General features: G+C 46.7%; 1 protein-coding gene across 1 annotated transcript in view; it reads right to left on the reverse strand.

Annotated features, from left to right (window-relative positions):
• DNAH12 (dynein axonemal heavy chain 12) overlaps positions 1-22,837 on the reverse strand; it is a 937,015-nt gene extending 914,178 nt beyond the window's left edge. Inside the window, exons 1-2 of the mRNA XM_069206470.1 lie at positions 22,673-22,837; positions 13,656-13,834 (exon numbers count right to left, since the gene is read on the reverse strand). Coding sequence (XP_069062571.1) covers positions 13,656-13,834 — 179 coding nt within the window. The 5' untranslated portion in view covers positions 22,673-22,837. The remainder of the gene's footprint in view (positions 1-13,655; positions 13,835-22,672) is intronic.
• Positions 22,838-24,346: the final 1,509 nt, after the last annotated feature.

Here is a 24,346-nt window from a genome sequence, read left to right on the forward strand (position 1 = left end):
GTATTATAGCCCCATGGCAGTTTCCTCCTCAATTGCTTCATTGCTGTTTGCTACATTACACTAAGAATAGAAGGTAGTAAGTGCATATATGTTGTTCTGCATGAAGGGCTCCCGTTAGTATCTGGATCCCAGCACCTTATGGCAGATTTCTCGAGCCAGTGTCACTCCCCAGCACCAAAATAGCATCACCTGGAACTCTTAATCAGTCGCTCCAAACTCATGACATGTGAAGAGTCTGTCTTCTTCATCTCTCTGTCCGGTGGTAGAGGACGAAGGCATACAATGGATCAAATGACTTTCCCTGCTCACTGAGCATAAGAAAGGAGGCAAAGAATACATTGAGCCGGTTATTCTTACTCTCACTTCAGTAATCTGATCTTGACACCCAGGAGGTGAACAGAAAATATTTGAGTTTCAAATTCTAGACATATGGTGCATTGACCTGGCTGAACATACGACCTTTTCATTATGTACATCCTATTAAAATGGCATAACTGTATCATAACAGGGGTACTCAACATAAATATTACTTCACAACAGAACTCTGTCCTATAAGAACAAGTTACTTACCTTCGGTAACTAGGTATCTGGTAGAGACTCTATCTAGCTGCAGATTCCTTACCTTAGAATTCCCTGGCGTCAGCTTCGAATCGGAATTTTTTCTTAGCAGTACCCTGCGCGCGCGCCATCGGGCGGCGTCGTTCGGATCCGCGTGCATCGACCAGCTCCGCGTGCGTCATCAGCGTCGTTGGAGCCGTCTATGACATCACAGTTGTCTATATAGACGCCGTCTCGGCGCGCGTGCGTCAGTTCCTTTCCACAACTTCCCACGCCAGAAGTGCAGAGTCACGGAAGACCCAACAGTTATGTATATTACCTCTTTGACTGTTTGAAGCAAAAATACTTTCATGCCTTTAAGAAAGGCAAAAATGGCAGTATCAAAAATATACATATGTACACATAAATACATATATATACATATATATATATATATATATATATATATATATATATTTACATAAGAAAAAATATCCGCAGAGTGGGGAGGCTTGGGTGGGTGTAAGGAATCTGCAGCTAGATAGAGTGTCTACCAGATACCTTGTTACCGAAGGTAAGTAACTTGTTCATCTGATAGAGACTTCTAGCTGCAGCTTCCTTACCTTAGAATAGATACCCAAGCTATAACCCATGGCGGTGGGTCTGAAGGAGATTTTTACACCAGAATGTCCTGCAAAACAGACTGGGCAAAATGCCCCTCTCTTCTCACCTGGCTATCCAGGCAGTAGTGTTTTGCAAACGTGTGCAAAGAAGCCCACGTTGCAGCCTGACAGATGTCCACCACCGGTACGCCACGTGCTAACGCAGTGGTAGCAGCTTTCCCCCTAGTAGAATGAGCTCTCAAGCCCTCAGGAGGCTGCTTCTTTGCCAAAGCGTAGCAGATCTTTATACAGAGAACGACCCAGCGCGAAATGGATCGTTTCTGCACTGCCCGACCCTCCTTTGCACCAGCGTACCCCACAAAGAGTTGGTCGTCCACCCGGAACTCTTTAGTACGGTCAAGGTAGAACGATAACGCTCTTTTTGGGTCCAGCCGATGGAGACGCTCCTCTTCCTTAGAGGGATGCGGCGGTGCAAAGAAGGTGGGCAGGGTGATATTTTGACCCAGATGGAAAGGGGTCACCACCTTGGGGAGGAAAGAGACACGAGTTCTTAACACTAAGGTGGCTTTGAAGATAAAGCCTGCAGCTCACTCACTCTCCTGGCAGATGTAATTGCCACCAAAAGAACGAGTTACTTACCTTCGGTAACGACTTTTCTGGTGGATACATTAGCTACCTGTGGATTCCTCACCTAATGAATACTCCCATGGCGCCAGCATTCGACGGAAATCTTCTTACTAGTCTCTGCACGTCGACGAGGACGTCACTCTTGCCCACGCGACGCCGTCTGACGTCATACAGGCAATAAGAGGTCCTCGCCGACGTGCCGATGACAGTACCAACATTTTTTACGTGCATGAGAATAATAATAACCCAATGTAATGAAAGAGCAAAGCAACATCTCTTAATATTGTAAATCACACAACATTGCAATAAAATAGCTGTAGATTTAATATAACCTTTTTTTTTTTTTTTTTTAACAAATAAATATATTTATACATACGAATCATGTATATACACAATATATATAGATTTATATATAAATATACACATATATACAAATATCATATATGCAAAATGTATTGCAACTTTGAAGACCAAAAGGAGCACACTCAAGGATTGCTTGGAGAGACCAAAAAGGCAACGGGGAGGCGGGTGGGACCGTGAGGAATCCACAGGTAGCTAATGTATCCACCAGAAAAGTCGTTACCGAAGGTAAGTAACTCGTTCTTCTGATGGATACAACTACCTGTGGATTCCTCACCTAATGAATAGAGTCCCAAAGCAGTACCACGCCCGGCGGTGGGTGCCTAAATGGTCAAACCAAGAAATCCTGCAGCACTGACCGTGCAAAATGACCGTCCCTTCTGACCTCAGAGTCCAAACAGTAATGTTTCACAAAAGTGTGAAGGGACGACCAAGTTGCGGCCTTGCAGATGTCGACCACAGGAACACCCCTGGCCAAGGCCGAAGAGGCCGACTTAGCTCTGGAGAATGAGCTCAAATGCCCTCAGGCGGATCCTTCTTTGCCAAAGAGTAACAGATTTTAATGCAAAGAACAACCCACCTGGAGATTGTTCTCTTGTGGACTGCCTTTCCTCTCCTCTTGCCCACGTATCCGACAAACAGCTGATCCTCCAGCCTGATATCCTTCATTCTGTCGATATAGAAGCTCAACGCCCTTTTTGGGTCCATGCGATGTAGTCTTTCTTCCTCCTTTGAAGGATGAGGCGGAGGATAAAACGTGGACAAAGTAATTGTCTGAGCCAAATGGAAGGGTGAAACAACCTTCGGAAGGAAAGCAGCCTTGGTCCTCAACACCACCTTATCCCCATAAAACGTTATATGAGGGGGTTTAACCGATAAGGCCTGCAACTCACTCACTCTCCTTGCAGATGTTATAGCTACCAGGAATACTGTTTTAATAACCAAATACCTTAAAGGGCAAGAATGCATAGGCTCAAAAGGGGACCCCATAAGGAAAGTCAGGACCAAGGACAAATCCCATTGAGGCATAACGAATGGTTTTGGAGGATATTGATTCAGAAGACCTTTCAAGAATCTGAGAACAATAGGGGATTTAAATAACGACGGTTGGTCTGGAAGACAAATGAAGGCTGACAAGGCCGACAAATAACCCTTAATGGTAGCCACTGCACAACCTTTCTGCGCTAGAGACAGTGCAAAAGACAAAACATGTGACAGATGAGCATGTAAGGGATCAATCTGTCTCTCTCCACACCACATAACAAATTTAGACCACCTATTAGCGTAGATAGATTTAGTGGAGTGTCGCCTGGCCGCTAAGATAACATCCACTACATCAGGCGGGAGAGAGAAGGAACTCAGGTTGCCCCGTTCAATCTCCAAGCATGTAGGTGCAGACTCTGGAGGTTGGGGTGTAAAACCTGCCCCTGCGACTGCGAGAGGAGGTCTGCCCTGAGAGGGAGACGGAGCGGAGGGCACAGTGAGAGTTGGAGAAGGTCGGAGTACCATACCCTCCTTGGCCAATCCGGAGCTATTAAGATGACTTGGGCCCGGTCTTGGCGAATTTTCCTCAACACTCGAGGAATCAAGGGTATGGGGGGAAACGCGTAAAGCAACTGGTCGCACCAGGTTATCTGAAACGCGTCTCCCAACGCTCCCTGCATCGGATACTGGAGGCTGCAGAATAACGGGCAATGCGCGTTCTCCCGAGTGGCAAACAGATCTATCCGAGGAAACCCCCACATCTGGAAGATTAAACAGACTTGATCTGGATGGAGACGCCACTCGTGGTCTGCCGAGAATTGGCGACTGAGACTGTCCGCACGTACATTCAAGACCCCGGCCAGATGATTTGCCACCAAGCAAATCTGATGGTCCTTTGCCCAGGACCATAGCCGAAGAGCTTCTCTGCAGAGAAGGTACGACCCTACTCCTCCCTGTTTGTTTATGTACCACATCGTGGTAGTATTGTCCGTCAGGACCTGTACCGACTGACCACGAAGGGATGGGAGGAAGGCCTTGAGAGCCAAACGTACAGCCCGTAACTCCAACAGATTGATATGAAACACCTGTTCCTCTGGAGACCAAAGCCCTTTGATCTCCAGATCCCCCAGATGAGCTCCCCATCCTAGGGTGGAGGCATCCGTTATTACCGTGGCCACTGGTGGCGACTGCGCGAACGACTTTCCCTGTGAAAGATTGTTGCCCGCAATCCACCACTTCAATTCCACAGCAGCATCTCTGGAGATCTTGACAGTACCTTCTAAATCTCCCTTGTGTTGAGACCACTGCCTTCGGAGGCACCACTGAAGAGCCCTCATGTGCCAGCGAGCATGCGTGACCAACAGAATGCAGGAGGCGAACAGACCGAGCAGACGAAGGACCTTGAGGACTGGAACTACCGCTCCATTTCGAAACATTGGAACCAATTCCTGAATATCTTGAATCCGCTGAGGCGGAGGAAAGGCTCGACTCAATGTTGTATCCAGTACTGCCCCTATGAACAGGAGGCGCTGAGAGGGCTCCAGGTGAGATTTGGGCACGTTCACCGAAAAACCCAGGTCGAACAACAACTGGGTTGTTGACTGCAGATGATGCAACACAAGCTCCGGGGACTTGGCTTTGATCAACCAGTCGTCCAAGTAAGGGAATACTGCTATCCCCTTCCTTCTGAGCTCCGCCGCAACCACTGACATCACCTTTGTGAAGACTCGAGGTGCTGAAGTAAGACCAAACGGGAGGACCGCAAACTGATAGTGCTGCGACCCTACCGCAAACCGGAGATACTTCCTGTGCGACTTGAGTATCGGGATATGAAAGTAAGCATCCTGCAAGTCGACAGACACCATCCAATCTTCCTTGTTCAACGCCAAAAGCACCTGTGCTAGGGTCAGCATCTTGAACTTTTCCTGTTTGAGGAACCAATTCAAGGACCAGGATTGGTCTCAACTGACCATCCTTTTTGGGAATCAGGAAGTATCTTGAGTAACAACCTCGACCCTTTTCCTGCTCTGGGACCAACTCTACCGCGCCCTTTGAAAGGAGGACTTGAACCTCCTGTTCTAGCAACAGGAGGTGTTCTTCTGAACAATAAGATGGGCGGGGCGGGATGAGGGGCGGGAACTCCCGAAAGGGAAGGGCGTAGCCTTTTCCCACAATGCCGAGAACCCAAGTGTCCGTTGTGATAGACTTCCACTTGTGGAGAAAATGCTGTAATCTTCCCCCTACAGGAGAGGAGTGAGTGGGAAACGGTGGAAGCCTAAGGCTGCTTCCCCTGCTGCACCCCTCCAGAGGACGAGGAAGAGGCAGAGTGCTGTTGAGAGGCTCCTCTGGTACGGACCCCACCCCTCCCCCTCCCTCTAAATGACCTATAGGGGAGGGAAGAGGCGGGTTGCTGGAACCTCCCCCGAAAGGAAGAGGAATAAGAGCCACGCCCAAATCCCCGAAACCTCCTGAAAATTCTAGAAGAGGCAGAGGAAGAAGGAGCTTGCAGTCCTAATGATTTGGCTGTGGCTCTGCTCTCCTTAAATCGTTCCAAGGCTGAATCTGCCTTGGCTCCAAACAGCCTGTCCCCATCAAACGGGAGGTCCAGCAGGGTCGACTGCACATCCGCAGAGAACCCTGAGTTTCGGAGCCAGGCCTGTCTTCTTGCCACCACAGCCGTGCCCATCGCCCTGGCCACCGAGTCGGTCGTGTCCAGCCCAGACTGGATAATCTGGGTCGCGGCAGCCTGGGCGTCCGAGACCACATCCAAGAGACCCTGGGGAAGCTCCGTAAATGAAGACGAAATATCATCCATCAGCGCATGGATGTACCTCCCCAGAATGCACGTTGCGTTGGTGGCCTTCAACGCCAAACTGCATGACGAAAATATTTTCTTGGACTGCGCATCCAGTTTCTTGGAGTCTCTGTCTCCAGGCACCGTCGGGAAGGAACCAGGCGCTGACTTTGAGGAACAGGAGGCTTGCACCACCAAGCTCTCCGGCGTAGGGTGTCTAGAGAGAAAGCCAGGGTCAGATGGTGCAGCTCGATACCTCCTGGCCACAGCCCTATGAACGGCCGAGGAAGACACCGGCTTCTTCCACACCTCCAACACCGGATCCAGCAAAGCCTCATTAAATGGCAAGAGAGGCTCAGCTGCAGCAGAGGCCGGATGCAATACCTCTGTCAGCAAATTCTGCTTCGCCTCTGCCACCGGCAAAGGCAGGTCCAAAAAGCTCGCTGCCTTCCTCACCACAGCATGAAAGGAAGCAGCCTCCTCCGTATATTCCCCTGGAGATGAAAGGTCCCACTCAGGGGAAGTGTCCAGCCCACTGGCTGTATCCAGACCATGCAGTCCGTCTCCAGAGTCCTCAATCTCTCCCTCCTCTAGGACTCGCTGGTACTCTTGCTCTTCTAAAAGACGGAGAGCACGCCTCCTCGAATGAAGTCTCTCCTCGATACGCGGAGTCGACATGGCCTCCGCCGACGTCGAAGAACGGCGCCGATCTCCAGAAGCATCTGACACCGCGTCCGGCGCCACAGGCAGCTTCGGCGCCGAGGCAGGAGCCGGAGGACGAGGTCTTGGAGCCGATGGACCAACCGGAGTCACAGGGCAAAATCCTGACTTCGACGGAGGGGCAACCTCCGGGGCCGAAACATCCGAAGCCACCGGAGCAGCCACCGACGCCGGCACCGGCGCCGAGCCCACATTCCCAAAAGGGAGAAAGGGCATAAAGGGTGCCGGCCGAAGAGGCGCAGGATCACCCAACGAAAAGGCCAAGGGCCCCGAAGGACCAGCCGGAGCAGCTCCTGGAGCCATCTGCTGAAAGATGGTATACATCGCATTAAGAAACGCGGTACTATCGGCTCCAGGAGTGGGAAAAGCCGGATACTGGGGTGCCTGGATCGAGGGCGACCCCGACGCCGGCCTCGACGTCTGCGACGCCGGAGAAAACACAAGAGGCTGCACCACCTCAATCACCGACGCCTGACCAGGCGAAGTCGGTGACGCCGGAGAGGGCAACGGCGTCGAAGGATGTGGCGTGACCGTGGGGCTGACCTCCCAAGTCTTCCGACGCCGAGCCGAAGGTGACCTCGAACGAGACTCCTTGCTGGAATGACGTTGTGAGTCTCTACGGCGCCGGGAGTCTCGATGACGCCGGTGAGACCTTGGCGAAGAAGACTTCTTATGATGTTTCTCCTTCTTCTTTGACTTTGCCATGAATAACTTGGCCTCACGCTCTTTGAGGGCCTTCGGATTCATGTGTTGACATGAATCGCAAGTCGAGACGTCGTGGTCGGAGCTCAAACACCATAGACAGTCGGAGTGAGGATCTGTAACTGACATCTTGCCCCCACACTCTCGACAGGGCTTGAAACCAGACTTCCTCTGAGACATTATTACCGCAGAGAAGACTACGCAGCAGACAATACACTGTAACCACGAAGGTAACAGTAGCTCCCTCGAAGATAACCGTTTCGAATGCACGGAAAAAAGGGAACTGTCATCGGCACGTCGGCGAGGACCTCTTATTGCCTGTATGACGTCAGACGGCGTCGCGTGGGCAAGAGTGACGTCCTCGTCGACGTGCAGAGACTAGTAAGAAGATTTCCGTCGAATGCTGGCGCCATGGGAGTATTCATTAGGTGAGGAATCCACAGATAGTTGTATCCATCAGAAAAGCTGTTTTAATAGTGAGCAGCCGGAGAAGGCAGTTATGCAAGGGCTCGAAGGGAGCACACATAAGGAAGGTAAGAACCAAATTAAGATCCCACTGGGGCATAACGAAAGGCACAGGCGGGAACAGATGCAGAAGCCCTTTCAAAAACCTCTGTACTACAGGTGATTTAAACAGAGATGGTTGATCGGGCAACTGAAGAAAAGCCGATAAGGCTGCAAGATAGCCCTTGGGAGTCCCCAAGGAGGAACCCTGCTGGGCAAGAGACAATATAAACAAAAGAATGTTAGACAGAGAAGAAGAAAGAGGATCAATTGACCTCTCTGTACAATATGAAACAAAGCGTTTCCAAAGGCAGGCGTAGATCGACTTAGTAGAGGGACGCCTGGCTGCCAGAATGACGTCACAGACTTCAGGAGGGAGGTCATAAACCATCAACTGTTGCCGCTCAATCTCCATGCATGAAGGCGCAGAGTTGACAGGTTCGGGTGGAGAACCTTCCCCTGCTGCTGCGACAGAAGATCCTCCCGAAGAGGCAGCCTGATTGGAGGACCGATGCTCATTTTGAGAAGCTCTGGATACGAAACTCTCCGTGCCCAATCCGGAGCCACTAGGATTACTTGGGCCCGGTCGTTCTTGATTTTCTTGAGAACTCTGGGCAGAAGTGGTATAGGCGGAAAGGCGTACAGGAGGCCTGAACTCCACTCGCAACGAAAAGCGTCACCTAGCGATAGCCGCCTTGGAAACTCCAACACGCAAAACTGCTGACATTGCACGTTCTCTGCTGAGGCGAACAGATCTAACCAAGGCTCTCCTCACTGCTGAAAGACTCCTTGCGCCACCTCCGGATGGAGACACCATTCGTGATCCTCTAAGCATTTCCGGCTGAGTTCGTCTGCTCTGGCGTTAAGAGAACCTGCCAGGTGTAGAACCACCAGGATCATGCCCTGGTGTTCCAGCCATGTCCAGAGATGTAAGGCCTCTTGACAAAGGGTCCATGACCCCACACCGCCCTGCTTGTTGCAGTACCACATTGCAGTAGTGTTGTCCGTGAACACCTGCACCACCTTCCCTTTCACAACAGGAAGAAATGCTTTTAATGCTAGCTGGATCTCCCGAAGCTCCAGCAAGTTGATGTGGAGCCCGGATTCTGCAGGAGACCAGTGACCTCTGATCTCCACCTTCCCCAAATGGCCGCCTCATCCCAGAAGTGATGCATCTGTCACTACCGTTAGATCTGGTTGGGGAAGGGAGAGGAGTCTGCCTTTGACCCAATCGCAGTTCACTAACCACCACTGCAGATCTTCTGCAGTCCCCTCCGAGATCTGAACCACGTCGGTAAGATTTCCCTGAAGCTGTGCCCATTGGAACTTCAGGTCCCACTGCAGAGCCCTCATGCGCCATCTGGCATGCTTGACCAATAGGATACAGGAGGCCATGAGTTCCAACAGCCTCAGAGCCTGTCTCACCGAAATCCAGGATAGAGGCCGAAACATCGGTACCATAACCTGAATATCCTGGACCCGCTGTTCGGGAGGATAAGCCCAATACTGCACTGTGTCCAGAACAGCTCTGATGAAAGTGAGCTTCTGAGAGGGAGTCAGGTGTGACTTCGGCACATTTATAGTGAACCCCAGCGAATGCAAGAGGTCCGCCGTCGTCTGGAGGTGGGTGACGAGAGCCTGGGGCGTAGAAGCCTTCAACAGCCAATCGTCCAGATAGGGGAAGACTGAAATCCCTGACCTGCGCAGATGAGCTGCCACCACAGCCATCACCTTTGTGAACACCCGAGGGGCACTTGTGAGACCGAAAGGAAGCACGGTAAACTGAAAGTGCTCGGGCCCACCTTGAACCGCAGGTAACGCCTGTGGGCTGGCAGGATAGGAATGTGGAAATACGCATCCTGCAAATCCAATGCTACCATACAGTCTCCTTGGTCTAGGGCAGACAAAACCTGAGCAAGAGTGAGCATCTTGAATTTCTCCTTTTTGAGGAAGAGAATGACGTCCCTTAAATCCAAGATAGGGCGCAGGCCCTTTTTTGGGGGGGGAAATCAGAAAGTAGCGGGAATAACAACCACTGCCTATTTCTGATATCGGTACTCTTTCTATGGCTCCCTTGGCCAAGAGAACCGTAACTTCCTCGCGGAGCAAAGCTAGATGGTCCTCCATCAGCCATTCTTTTGTCAGAGGGATAGAAGGAGGGAAAGACTGGAAGGGAAGAGAGTAGCCCTTCCGTATGATCTGCAGGACCCATTTGTCTGTGGTGATGGAAAGCCAGTGAGGGAGATGAAAACGAATCCTCCCTCCAACTGGACGGACATGATCCTGCAGAACCACACTAGGAGGGCTTGGGCGCAGTGGAGGGGGGCTGTGTGGCGGCCGACCTCTGGCCAGACCCTCTGGGTCTGATGGAACCACGACCACGTCCTCTTCCGGGATGCTGTGAAGCCTGAGGACGGTGGCTGAACTGTGGCTGGCGTGGTACCACACCCCTTCCGAAGCCTCGAAAGGGGCGAAAGACAGACTGTTGTCGTGCTGGCGCTGAAAGGCCCAAGGATCTGGCCGTGGCTCGAGAATCCTTGAGCTGGACTGGACATCCCCTGAGAAGTCAGTAGAACGTAGCCAGGCGGGGCGACGTAAGGCTGCTGACGATGAAATTGCTCTGCACAGCGAGTCGGTCGTGTCCAAGCCACACCGAATCGTAAACTTGGCTGCATCTCTCCCATCCTTAACAGCCTGGGTGAGAGTGTCCCGTACGCCCTCCGGGGCCTGGGGGAGCACCTGTGCCACCGTATCCCATAAAGTATGGGAATAACGGTCCAATAGGCAAGTGGTGCTTACGGACCTCAATGCCAGGCTGGTGGAAGAAAACATCTTCTTCCTAAGCTGATCCAGCCTCTTGGATTCCCTATCCGGTGGAGCAGAAGGGAAGGCACCACGGGAAGTCGAGGCTTGAACAACCAAGCTCTCAGGAGTGGGATGTTGTGTCAGGAAACTAGGGTCGCTCGGAGTGGGCCTATTGTGGCGGCCGACCGTCCTATTCACAGGAGCCCCTGTACTGGGTTTGGACCACGTACCCAGAAGGACGTCTGTAAGAGCCTCATTGAAGGGCAACATCTGCTCTGATGTTGTCACGCCCGGCTGAAGTACTTCTGCCAGGATATTCGTCCTGACTGGCACCATAGGCAAATCTAGGTCCAAGACCTCAGCTGCCTTATGCACCACCATAGCGAAAGAAGCACCCTCCTCCATAGCCACATTAGGAGAAGAGAGCATACCAGTATCTGGAGACGTGTTCAGTCCACTGGCCTCCCCTAGATCCTCATACAAGTCCTGTTGCAAGCCACATTCCAAAGGGTCCTCAGACCCCTCCCATTCCTCTCCTCCATCTGGCTGATCTAAATAATGCTCAGACAATGTTCTGGGCTGAATTGGCTCCGTCGAAGTCGGAGTCGATGTCGTACGACGTCGCTCCCGCTCCGGATCATCCGGAATAAGGATGGGGCTGCCACCGGTGGGCACTGGTGGCGGAATCGTCGATGTCAGGACCCGGCGCCGAAGGAGGTCGACTGTGTGAGACCGGCACCGGTCCGGGTCTGGTATCGGATCCTGGGGTCCCCAACGGTGCCGAGTCCGAAGCCGCCGGCATCGCATCCGAAGGGGCCCCTGCTGACCCCGCGGGGCCCGAAGACCCACCCGAGGGTGCAGACCGCTCAAAGACGAGAGGCATGGCCTCGTAAAACTATTTTATTTGAGCGGGGGTCGATCCGGTCCCCGGAAAAGGGGGAAGACGCGGAGTCGAACCTGGCGATGGTTCTGCAGAACTGCCCTCGGAACGTCGACGTTCCCTAGACACCTCGTCGGCCGACGGGCGTGGCAAAGACGAAGTCCGCTTGGACTTCTTCTTCTTCTTGTGCCTCTTACCTTCGGATGACCTCGAATGCGAGGAAGAGGACTTGGGGCTCCGGGAGTGGTGCTGCGACCTCCTCCTACTGCGGGACCGTGACCTCTGCGGAGTTGCGTCGACCAAAGACGAATGTCGGGCCGCAAGAAGCTTAATGGATCTCTCCCTCAAGGCCTTCGGCGCCATGGCCCGACAGTCAGAGCACGAGGTGGAATCGTGGTCCTTCTCCAGGCACCAAAGACAAACACGGTGCGGATCTGTCACCGACATAGTGCGATGACATGCACCACACGGTTTTAATCCTGTCTTTCTCGAAGACATGACTTCAAACAGTCAAAAAAGCGTTGACAAAACCGTCGAAGCAGGGTAGCTCTTTCCGGAACTGCGCTTTACCGGCGCGGAAGGAAAAGAACTGACGTACGCGCGCCGAGATGGCGTCTATATAGACAACCGTGATGTCATAGACGGCTCCAATGATGCTGACGACGCACAGGGAGCTGGTCGACGCACGCGGATCCGAACGACGACGCCTGACTCTCAAAATATGCACAGATTCAGATATATTGTAGGCATGAAAATCAATAAAGTGGGAATTCCTCTATGGTCTTCAATGCAAAGCCAAGACAGATTTATGTTTTTAAAAAGTTAAACAGCAGGACCAAGAAATAAGTCATGTACAGTTTATGCTACTACACCACTCAACACTTTATTTTGTCCGTTCACCATTTTAGAAAGGATTGAAAAATTGTCCCTTTCCCATGGACGTAATTTAGGGAACGGCAGGGATCGCAGCTGCACTCCCTGACTTACCCCCTTGTGATCCCTGGCACTCCCTTAGCAACCCTTGGCCTCAGAGAGTTGCAAAAACACTGCCAAGAGCATGCAGGGGCTCCACATTCCTTACTGTCTGCCTGTTTCTCATTAAACTAATAGTGAATAATATTCTATTATTCACTATTAGTGTAAATAAAAGTAGAGCACCCTTACGACTTGTGGTGACCGCTGTGATAAATAAAATGGTTTTAAATGTATGTTGTATGCGTGCGTGCGGGTGAGTGTGTGTTTCAGTGAGAGGGAGCGTGTGTATGTGTGAGAAAATGTGTAAGCGCGTGTGTGTGAGTGAGTGAAAGTGAATGACAGCCAAGTAATGGGTATTGAGTGAGATTGTGTGAGATCAAGGCCCAGATTTACTATTCATTGATGCAAGGTTGCTGTGCTGCCTTGCATCAAAGATGTGCATTTTTTCTCTCCCTTTGCACTGGCACACTTTTTGCAGACATGCGCTAATGCACATAACCTTGTGCCAGAGTGGCACAGGGTGTGTGCATTCTCTAAAGCATAGGTTTTGTACTGGCAGGGATACATTCCAGTACAAAAACTATGTGTTAAGGATTTTCCCACTTTGTACTTGTGCTGTACAATACAACATACATGCAAAGTCGGAAAAAATGAGAAGAAATGAAAACATTCCTCCTTCTTACCCCTGCATCGAGGGAGAGATATGTGTCAAAACCCAGGGGTAGTTGCACAGGAAGTCCTATGCATCATCCATGGAACAACCCTTTGATACAAAATGATGCAAAGCAGTGCACAGTGCAACTTTGCATTACTTTGTGGTAATATCCAAAGCAAATCCTCAATTTTTGTGTTGTTAGGTTATGTAACATCCCTTTCTGGAAAAAAATCAGGGTCAAGGGTCATACAATGTCACTTCCTGTGATGTTATTGAGGTCAGAGAGTATGTGATGTCACGGCCGCTGCCCCTGACATTCTAGTGAATCAATGCCCTTGCCCCTTCCCATAAATTTTTCGAGCTGCTTGAAGGTCTAATGCCAAATGGGTAATTATCTAGCTTTAGGACGGACTGCTTGAGAGTATCAGAGCATAGTCAATAAACATTTAAAACGTGTACTTCTTTCACTTTTACTGATAACTGACTCACATAATATCATTATGAAGCCTTTGCTGTTCCCTCGATCGTCGATGTGTCAACAATCTCCTATGCGGCGGCACCACAGTGCTTGTAGATGCGACAGGAATAATCGGAAACACGACTGACGGCATTCGAACAGTAATCGACTCTTCCGGACATGGTTCTGTTACTCCGTTTGAAGTCTCCATCTTAAAAGGCAAAATCAAGATATAAACATTCCCATCATTCTGCAGTGAACATACTCATTTGAAAAATAGCTTAATAGTGTAATTTACCCTATATTAGAACCTTGGAAAATATGGAGCTGTATTGAAGACAATGGACTATCAGAGGATAAATGATAGCTGATATAAGCCTTTTGCTCCAACATTCCAATGTTTGTCTTTCTGTTTATCTGTTTAACTTGGAGCATTATATTCTGGTGGGTGGAATGTCTAACATTTTTATAGCCATCATGCCTAGTTAACACCAGCAGTTAAAAGCTCTCTCCTTCATTATAGTACTTAATCTGGGGTTTGAGCCTATAACTGTAGTTCGGGAGATGGGTTTTAGTGACTAATATAGCCCTCTGTGGAAGCCTATCACCCTATAAATATGACCACTGACAAAAATATTAAAATAAGTAATCTAGATAACACTATGGCCATAGTTGAGTTGAAGATGTTGGTAAACAATACTGAAGGTTAGGAGCCAGTGAACTATAAAGCTTTATCTGTCTTAATTCACGGGTGCAGCTGACGTGAATGCCCCCAGGCAGTATCCGCAGTGGGCTACACACTGCAAAGTCCAATGGGAAAGCATGGTTTCTGAAGATAACATACTGTGCAAACATGATATTTTTGCAGGTTATCAAATGTTAAGAGTACAACTAAACTCTAGATTTTGTCAATGTAAAATCTCAGAGCAGATTTGAAATACAAAAGTATGGAAATATGTTTCCTGGATTATATGGAGCTCAAGGGAAAGCCATAATTTCACAGTAGATAAAGACTTCTAACCTCATGCACTCTGCCTAGAAGTATAATGTATTAGTGCAGGAGGGTGTGATGGTCATAAAGGACCACAATATCCATGTAAAAGACTATATGAATCTGAAGAGGAAATAATATAGTTGTATGGTAGACTCATCAATAAACAAAGAGGGACTCTGAAAGCGGGAGATTTGGAAAATGGTCCGGTGTATAATACTCCCATTTAAATCACAAAAATAAAGAATACACAGTTCCAATACAGAAAGAAGAAGTGCGGTCCCTGCAGAATCCCAGGGACAGGAAAAAGAGATCCCTGGTAGACTCACACACTATCCCGGAGACAGGTTAACTTTCATGTCAAACCAAATTCTTTTTAGAAGGCTCTGCTAATGTGGCAAACAATGCTACAATAATCTAGAAACTAGGGTTGCTTCACACATTGTAAAATTGCACACAATTTCAAATGGCATTCCGTTTTGACTCAAACATTTTTTGTATTCCACCCCTCCAAAATAATAAAATGAATCTTTCTACAGAAACAAATCGGTTGACACCAGTGTTCACTGCAACAGACGACACATCACCAAAATATAATAAACAAGGAAAATATAACAATGCAAAACTGTAACAACAACAAAATATGTGTTACATTGCGCCCCATGGTGAACTGAATGACCTCTATGCACTTGCGTTTCATGTCAAATCTGAACAAAAGAGATTAGCTTCCGACAGATAATTCTTTATAGTGATGCTGCTGCGGTGCAAGCTTTTTTGTACACATAATGTAACAAGAGCACACTAATGCAAATTACAGTCTGGCTGGCCTGAGCATTACCGGTAAACTGTTTAGAAGGAGCTAAGAGCGCAGAAGGACTGGCCAGGGTGTCGGAATGATGACTTCTGGGGAAGAAGGAGAGAGCTAAGGACTGGTCTGGACTGAGAGAAGCAGTACTGACCTAGGCAGGATGATAAACCCAAAGGAGGAGACAAATGAACCAGAACTGTCCTGAACACCATTCACAAACTCTATAGAACAGGAGAATAGCAAAGCAGGAATGTCACGTGGCTGAGTAATCCCTATGAAGAAGACTGAATAATTCTCTGGATCAAAGGAGAAAAGAGAAGCAGGAATGGGATTCTGTCCTTATTCCGTCTCCCTACTCTATGAGTGTTTACCATAATAGTAATTTGCATTTTTTGTATATAGCACTACATAGCACATTTAGGGTGTTAGAAAGCACTGTAAAAAAGATATGTCACTACCCAATTTATGGTACTCGTATTCAGTTGCTGCTGCCTGGGGAGACAGGGGGCGGGGCGGGACGGGGCGGCGGGGGGGATTTTAATAAACTTAAAAAATATATAAACTAAGCGCCACTCCGCTTCTCCAGCACTGCCGCTCAGTCTTGCATTGCAGGCACAGGCTCCCAGCCTGCCCTGTGGCCCATCAGACGCTGCTCAGAGTAGCGTCAGGATTTGCTGGGAGAACTCTGGCTGGGCGCTCCCAGGCAGACAGGGAGCCTTTGCAGGCTCTCTCCAGCCCAGCAACACTGTGCCGGGCTGGAGAGAGCACACTGTGTATGTGTGTTTGGCCGGCCTGAGACACCAGGCCAAACAAACATGCACACTGAGGGCAGTGCACAGTGCACTTACCTCGGTGCTCGTCATCCCATGGCCCCACCCCTTTCATAACAAAGGGATAATAAACATGGTTTATTATCGCTTCAAAGTGAAAGCTTTGCAGCTTCTGCTGCTGGCGGAGGAGGGTGGAGGAGCCGCCACTATTCGTATTGCCTGTGAGGGACTGCCCTCCTTATAACAGGTCAATGATCTCAACTATATTAGAGATCCTGAAACCAGTAATGGCATTCTTTGGTATGTATTAATAATCCTTCAGCTGCAGCCTGTGTTTTGTTCTGTGCTGAGCACTAGTCCTAGATGGCTGTAAGCAAAGGGAGAGGGAGCAATATTTTTTGACATGTTAAATACCCTGACTATTCCCAGGAGGCAACCGAAATATTGTTTACCCTCTTAAAAGAGACCTAGAGGAGCAGGAGGAAAGTACTACTACAACCAATGTAAACATAGAAAAATGAAAGTTTCTTTCGTACTGTCCTTCCTCTACCTCACTTTCCAGCAGCCACTTCCTCCTCTCTCCCTCAGTTCCCTTTCCTCTCTCCTTTACTCCATCCGTCCATTAAGTCTGCAACTTTCCTACCTCTGTATCTTACTTACTTGACCTCAGAGGTAGTTGCATCTAGGTGTGTGTGAAATTCATGTAATTTACTTTTGCACACAATGACTCCTTGCGTCAAGACACATTTTACAAAAGCACCGCAAACATCCGTGTGCGTTTTGCTGCTCGCAGTACATTTTTATCACGAACGACACCCTTGCGGTACATTTTTAATTCAAATGACGTGTAATTATCTGAAGTGACGTCATTGTGGGAATTTCACTTAATAACTGTAACGCAAAATTCTCAAAATTGCACAAATTACACCGGCGAGTTAAACTTCACCCAAATTTAATTACGTGGGCAGCGCCACGGTGGTAGCGTAAAGCAGAGCAATCTCAGTACACAATAGGTCTGTGACTCAGCATGGGAAAAAAGTTCATTTGATTGCTACTGAGGGCTCACGAACACACTTTTACTTTCATACTACAGTCACACTTAACCCTCTGTCTACCTCTCAAAAATAAGAAATATTGCTAAAAAGGGGGAAGTTATTTCACTTTTGTCCAACCTCGCAATAATAGCAAATATATTTGTACATTGTGAGTGCAAGATTTATTGAAAGAGCGCTTTGTTTCTCGTAGCAGGAAAGGTGAAAAGCATTGCATTAAATTCACATTTTGTCTACAGGTGAAGATTAGGGTCAGCATTTTGAATGTGTGTTAATGGTTCCTGGTTCCTTCTGTTTTACCCGGTACGGCCCTAGTGTTTGACTGGAAAAGGTGGGATTGATTTTACCCAAACTTCAGAGGGGAAAAAATATATAAACGCTGTCACTTAAAGGCTTAATTGAATGAGAAGTGTATGAAATGTAACTGCGTGGCAATGTGAGAGGAGCTGTGCGGCCACTCAGGCACGCACGTGAGAGGAAACATAGCCCTCCAACAGTTATCTAAGCACAGCTCAGGTTCTCAGTGTGCCGAGCTGTACAAGGAACATCCCGCCTGGGTGGGGAGGGACCACACCAGGGGAACTATGGCTTCCAGCCCCAGGTCAAATAAGACTGGTTACAGGTCTTCATAATAACCCATGGACCCGGTTTCAGGATGTGAAAATCGGGATTGTCACAAAAAGGATTCAGACACAAAATCGGCTGAGGGGAATCTTCTTTCTAGAGCCTATTGCTATGAGGCCACTATTAGTTTGATTTACAAAGGCTCCTAGACCAAACTCTTTGCTTTCCCCAGACTGAAAGGGCAAGGTTTTCCTACTTTTCTCCAGGCGGCTGGCACTATCACTTTTGATATAATACCAGGAAGACAGGCAGTTCTTAATATGGTAATTGTTGTTTATGTTCAGAGAAAAAATTAAATTGACTGAAATAGTACATCTGGAAGTGCGAATGTAACATAGACTGGAAGTTGAATGGAGGAGGCTAAACAGTATTGGCATTTATTTGGAAGTGACAATTCTTACCTCCCAAAGGTGAGAAGGATATGTGGCAGTTCGGCTAAAGCATATAAGAGGTGGCTAATGGCCTAGACCAGTGGTTCCCAAACTTTTGACTTTTGTAGATTCCCACTTTATCAGTACTGGAATCCGGGGACCCCCACTGAATCATTATTGGAATCCGGGGACTCCCTGAGTGAGTCATTACTGAAAACTGGGGACCTAACCTGTTAATATTATTAAATTTTCTAAGCAGTCACAGGCCCCTTGAGGAGGCTTCACAGAGCCCCGGGGGTTACCCAGACCACAGGTTGGGAACCACCAGCCTAGACCATTTCAACACTGTCTAATAATAAAATAACCTTCAGACCTTCAGTGCCTATTTAGAATGAACACTCTTGATAAGTTTAGGTGACCCTTCTAGTTTATTTCTCCTTTGTGGCTGTCTTGTGTCTTGTTTTGGGGAATTACGTTAGCCAGCCAGCAACTCTGATGGTGGGGTGGTGAAAGTGGTATTCTATTGGAATTAGCATGGCAGATTTAAATTAGGATGCTAAATGGCAACATTTTCATTCTTGCTGCAGATAGAGGAAGAAGGAAAATGGAAGTGCTTTAGTTATATGCAGGGCCACTGGAATTATATGGCAGGAAAAGACGAACTTTTGAGGCAGAGTTGACCAATTTATGTGGCAAGAAAAGTCTAGTTATGAATTTATAATGCCAATAGCTCTAACTCAAGCAAATGTGAGGCCTATTGCATTGCAAATGATTGTGTTACTTGCAGTTCTTAAATTGGAATCCTTCTAACAGATAACCGTGAGCTATGAACTGGCATCAGGCTAACTGCATGAGTTTAAAAAATAAATTTTCCTCAATCTTTTGTTATTATAAGGTTGCTAAAAAGTGGTTTTTTGATTAATAAGGTTTTGTTAGTGCAGACAACCCTAAACAATGTCTTAGGTTTTAAATTCTGACATTGTGTCCCCGTATTGACAAATTATACTGGGACAAATTTAGCATATTTCAGTGTGTCCAGCTCAATAATAACTGCCAGATCGGGGATCCGACTACTTTTTGTGACCAGTAAATTAGTACATCTGACTCTGTCGCGTAGGCTCCCATTATTCTAATGAGATGACTGGATTTTGAGTGGCAGAATCGCCCGCGGTGTGGGAGACTGAGTCTGACCCACTGCGGGTGACACCTGTCGCTCCAATCCGGTGTTTGCTCCGGCTAACTAGCAGTGCCTCATCTCTACTCAAGGATTGGGATGACTGGGCAGCCGGGCGCATGACATATTTGGTTTCTCAGGGAAGCCGTGGTCACTCAGATTTCATCCGTTTCTCTCAGTTACATTTAGTCTCATATATAAATGACAAACAGAGGCAGTATATGTTTCCATAAAGATTTTAATAAAACAACTGCATCTTAGATAGCAAAGCGTGAGCTGCAACAACCAGGACTACACAGCATGACAGTATTCAAATTGTGACGAGGAGAGTGAAGCATAAAAATAACGCTATCATATTGTCACTACAGTCAAGAGACTAACTCCTACCTAGACTATAATAGAGCACAGCGTGTTAAGCTCTAATTCCTCCCTTCAGGTTCCCCTGGGAAGACATCATTCCCCATACCTGAGCAAAGGCCTGCGGTCTGCATTAGCATCTGTAGCAAAGCATTCGGCAATCAGCATACAGTCGTGGTTCTCTGGTTGAAATCTCCCTCTAATGTGTAAGGGAAAAGGAAGTGTTTTTTATAACAACACAGCTGATGTTCTGGGAAAATGTCCCTAGGTAAGGATGTGTGTTTTCTACGAATGTTGGAGACTAAACCTCTACCACGTTCACCAGCAATGTACTGTGCCATAGCCTTGGAAGAAGCACAGAGTGAGCAAGAGTGTCTTGTTTGAGAACAGAGTGCTGGCCTAGGCAAAAACAGTTAGATAAACAGAAATTAAAACAAGACCATAAAAATGGCTATTGTAACAATAATAAAATGAAGCCGAATAAAATATATCTAGGTTAAGGTGCACAGCGGCTTGGCCTAATGTCTTAAAATAACGTGCATGAAGCTATAGCTAAAATTACTACACAACAACTCTAATAACACTTCAAATGTCACTTGATTCAAGGTATTTCTATTTACGTAATAAACATGTATGTCTGTGTCATAACCGAAATATATCACACTTAGCCAACAGTATTTTAATTTTTGTTTCTCATCATTCAAGCTCACCTCTATGTAGATCCTTGAGGCAGGAGTCACTGAGCGATTGTTGCCACTTGTTAATGATGCAATACAATATATACTAGTGAAGACAGCCACAACTCAAGATGCTAACGTTTCTTTCCTGTCCCTGATGTCAAACAAAGTACCGTCCTAATTACCAATCACCAAAAATTTCTAAATTGTGGTGAGGCCTCCTCCCTGATAAGCTATGGAAATCCATATGGAACTATTGGTACCACCTTGGCCAAATGTATGAACTCCATTTTGAGGTCATACCTTTAGAAATTGCCTGTTTTGTATGATCTTTAACAATTTATTATTAAAACCACCTCCTAAATACTTGCATAAAGTGACATTATGCAGCTGACATCAATTATTAACCAAATAAATAATCAATTATTCTCCAAATAAATGTGTATTTTTTTACTTAATTTAATGATTTTTTTTTTTGTGAAGGGCCAACCTACTCGATGAACAATAAATGTCATGTTTAGTCAGCTATCTCTTTAGACCAATATGTGTGCAATCAAGCAGGACTAAGTCACCTGCATATTAACTTTGCTATTCAAAGATTCCCCCACACTAGTTGAAATATATCAAATGAGATGAGGGGGTCGAATATGCTGTGTAAATAAAAATGAACCATTTGAAAATGTAAATTTAAGGTAAAAAAGACCCAAGCAAATGCCTCTGAAAGAGAACGTGAGGAGTAAGACGAATTGGTAAAAAAATTAACTCTGTTTCTGAACAGACTATGAGGAAGGTTACTAAAATGTAGAAGTTAAAAATGCACTTTAAAACATCCTATACTGATAATATGTATGACAAGCAGAATAGCGAAACGCCAAGATAAAACGTAAATAACCCCGAGAACCGTAAGGAGAATGCAACATCTACTAATCAAGCACATTCATCAAAAATGCTATGGAGAAAGGTTTAAATAATGGAGAAAAATGCTAAACAAAACGATCTAATTCAGGAATGTATTTGCATTGGTTTGTATGGGCTATCCCGAAATAGAGACTTATGTCAGGATCTTAGATAGCAGGAGACTAAGAAACTGGTTTCTTGCTGGAGTGACTCTTCTTGAACTTACCCCAATCAATTAGTATCCAATCGTGGGGACGCTCTGAGGGTCTAAATCCCTCCCTCCCAGAAACAGGAGTAGAAAAAATAAAAATATATCGACCAACATAAAGTGAGAGCCATACCCTGAGACATTTGAATTGCCATTAAGGGTGTACAAGACAAAAGTATATTTGGCCTCAGATAGAGATCAACACCTGTGTAAATGTCCAAAGCATGTCCATATCAATGGGATGCATCAGGCAGACCCAATGGCGTAACGAAACATGAGGGCACCCCCCCCCCCCCCACACCCAATAAAACCCACCCACCCCCTTTGTTGCGCCACTACCCAGACCAAAGCTCAAACAAACATCAGACAAATCCATAATAATAGAGCTCAAACAAACATCAACCCTTGTGAATGCATCAGACAATAAGAGTTTCCTATATTCACCGTTAATAGGAACCTTGGAACACCTTGAGACGTGGTAGAAAGTAGCCCTTGGGAACGTGATACAAAAGCAGCAACGGTCTTTTTCCGTTTTCAAGTCCATGCTTGGCAAGCTGCTCCAGTCCAGGCTTTTCTTCAATTATTATTGACTTGCATTGTTGCTTCTTAGGGCCATATGTACGAACACTTTTTCCCATAGACACAGAATGGGTAAAAATGTTTGCTACATCTGGCCCTTAGTCCATTGCAAAACTAAGGCTACAAGTCCGAGATTTCAAAGAAAAAAACTGGCCTGGAGGAGCTCATCACGCCTGGGAAATGTGGCAGTCGTGTAACAGAACTTCCAAATTAATAGCTCCTTCTTTGTATCCAGTTCTGAAGTCCGTGCCAGCAGCACTTTGCATTCTGGGACTTGCAAGTGCACATTTAATGCGAACGATCTTCCATGCAGACTGCTGGTGAAAGGTGACTTACATGCTAACACTATGATACATCGGAATTGGAACACATGGCAGTTATACCAGGGAAATAAAAGACTCCTGGAATGTACATTACAACGCCGTGTAGACTGTGAATGGGTTGTAGTGTAGATAAGCTCCCGCAAAATGACTGCAAACAGACGTCGTTAATAAGACAATGTGTTTAGCACACCTTCCGTGGGTTCAGACCCCCTGCTTACCTCTAGTTTGGGGGTCCTCGCCCTGTGTGGGGGGTCCTCGCCCTGTGTGGGAGCTCCCTCGCCCTGCAGTCCGCTCACTGATGCATCCAGGTAAAGGAAGGCTGCCTCCCTGGCTGCTAGAGCAGGGGCTATCTACTCTCGCCCGCAGCCTCTCCGGGACGCACAACTCCGTTGCCCCGGGAGACGGAACAACTTCCGCACTGCTGCGCGAGCCCGCGACGCCGTGCGCGCGCACATCACAAACGATCACTCGCCTAAGAGAGGGCACGAGGGAGCGTTTCACTTTTCTAGCACCAGCAACTCATGTTATTAAGTGGAAGGTGCATACGTAATATCAAATTATGGAACAAACATGATGTCAAGACAATGTAGGAGGCGTCCACAGCAGTATCTCCTACCGACACTAGAGTGCATGTAATCGCGTCTCGTAGCTAAACTTTAAAATACAAATACAAACGGCAAAACTCTTTTTGAAAACAAAAAACGTAAATACTATATGTGGTAATGCTGGTATTCTCCCGTTAAAACAATTGGCCCACGGCTGAGAAATGTTTGTTTTACTCTTCCTTTCAATTAAAGTGCAGGTATGCTGGACCCCACAATACCCGCTTGTTAATAACACTGTCTATTGTAATTATAATTGTATTTATATAGCGCTTACTACCCCTGAGGAGGCGTCCAAGCGCTTTTCGGCGAGTAGCACGCTACTCCGGAACCCAAGAGTAATTAGTGGTGGATTTATATAAGGAAATATGAGTACAGTTTTAGTATTATTATCAGTTAGTTTGAGCAGAAGATATGTGAGTTTGTTAGTTGGATTGACTAGCATAATGGAGGGATAGAGGAGGGAAGAATCCAGAAGTGTTAATTGGAAGTTTATACTAATAGGATGAGGCTTGGGATGAGTAAAGGAGAGATGCAGGAGGGAAGAGGCTGTGGAAAGGGTTAGGGAGATCATAGTAGCAGGAGGGGTTTTGGGTGAGTCAAAGGTGAGATACATGAGGGAGAATTTAATAGGGTTGTTCGGGAGATCATGGTAGTAAACTGAGGTTTGAGGTGAGCTAGATGTGGTAGAGGAGGGAAGAGCTTAGGCAAGGTTATTTTGGACATGAAAGTAGTAGAATGGGTTTGGGATGAGTCAGAGTTGGGATGGAGGATAGATTGACAGAGACATAGGGTGATGGGGAGATAAAGTAAAGCTTAGGAGAGAGTAAAATGTATATTATTTTTTATTTATGTATTATTTTATTTATATATTTTAATTTTCTTATTTTTTTATTTAATGTAATTATTTATAATTTGAATTTTATTTATAGATTTAATTTTATTTATTTTTATATATTTGCCTCTAGTGCAGTAGGACTAGAGTAATAAATAGATAAGAAAATACATAGTAAGGGAATATATGTGCAAGGAATATAATAATGGGTATAATAATATGAGAAGAAAAGTAGTATTTTATAAACACAGACTTTCAAGATTTGTAGTATTTGAAGTTAATTAATAAGTGTACTTTTCTAACATTCATTTATCTTTCCTCAATTTTTGAATAGCAAAATGCTTGATGTTAAATAGTTAAGATAACATTTGCTCATTGTGATATAAAAAAGAAAGCAGGGATTCATAAGTATCTAAAATAACAACATATCTAGGAGCTATGCAATGACTTATGAA

Source organism: Pleurodeles waltl, chromosome 9 (genome assembly GCF_031143425.1).
Source record: "Pleurodeles waltl isolate 20211129_DDA chromosome 9, aPleWal1.hap1.20221129, whole genome shotgun sequence".
NCBI classification, from domain to species: domain Eukaryota; kingdom Metazoa; phylum Chordata; class Amphibia; order Caudata; family Salamandridae; genus Pleurodeles; species Pleurodeles waltl.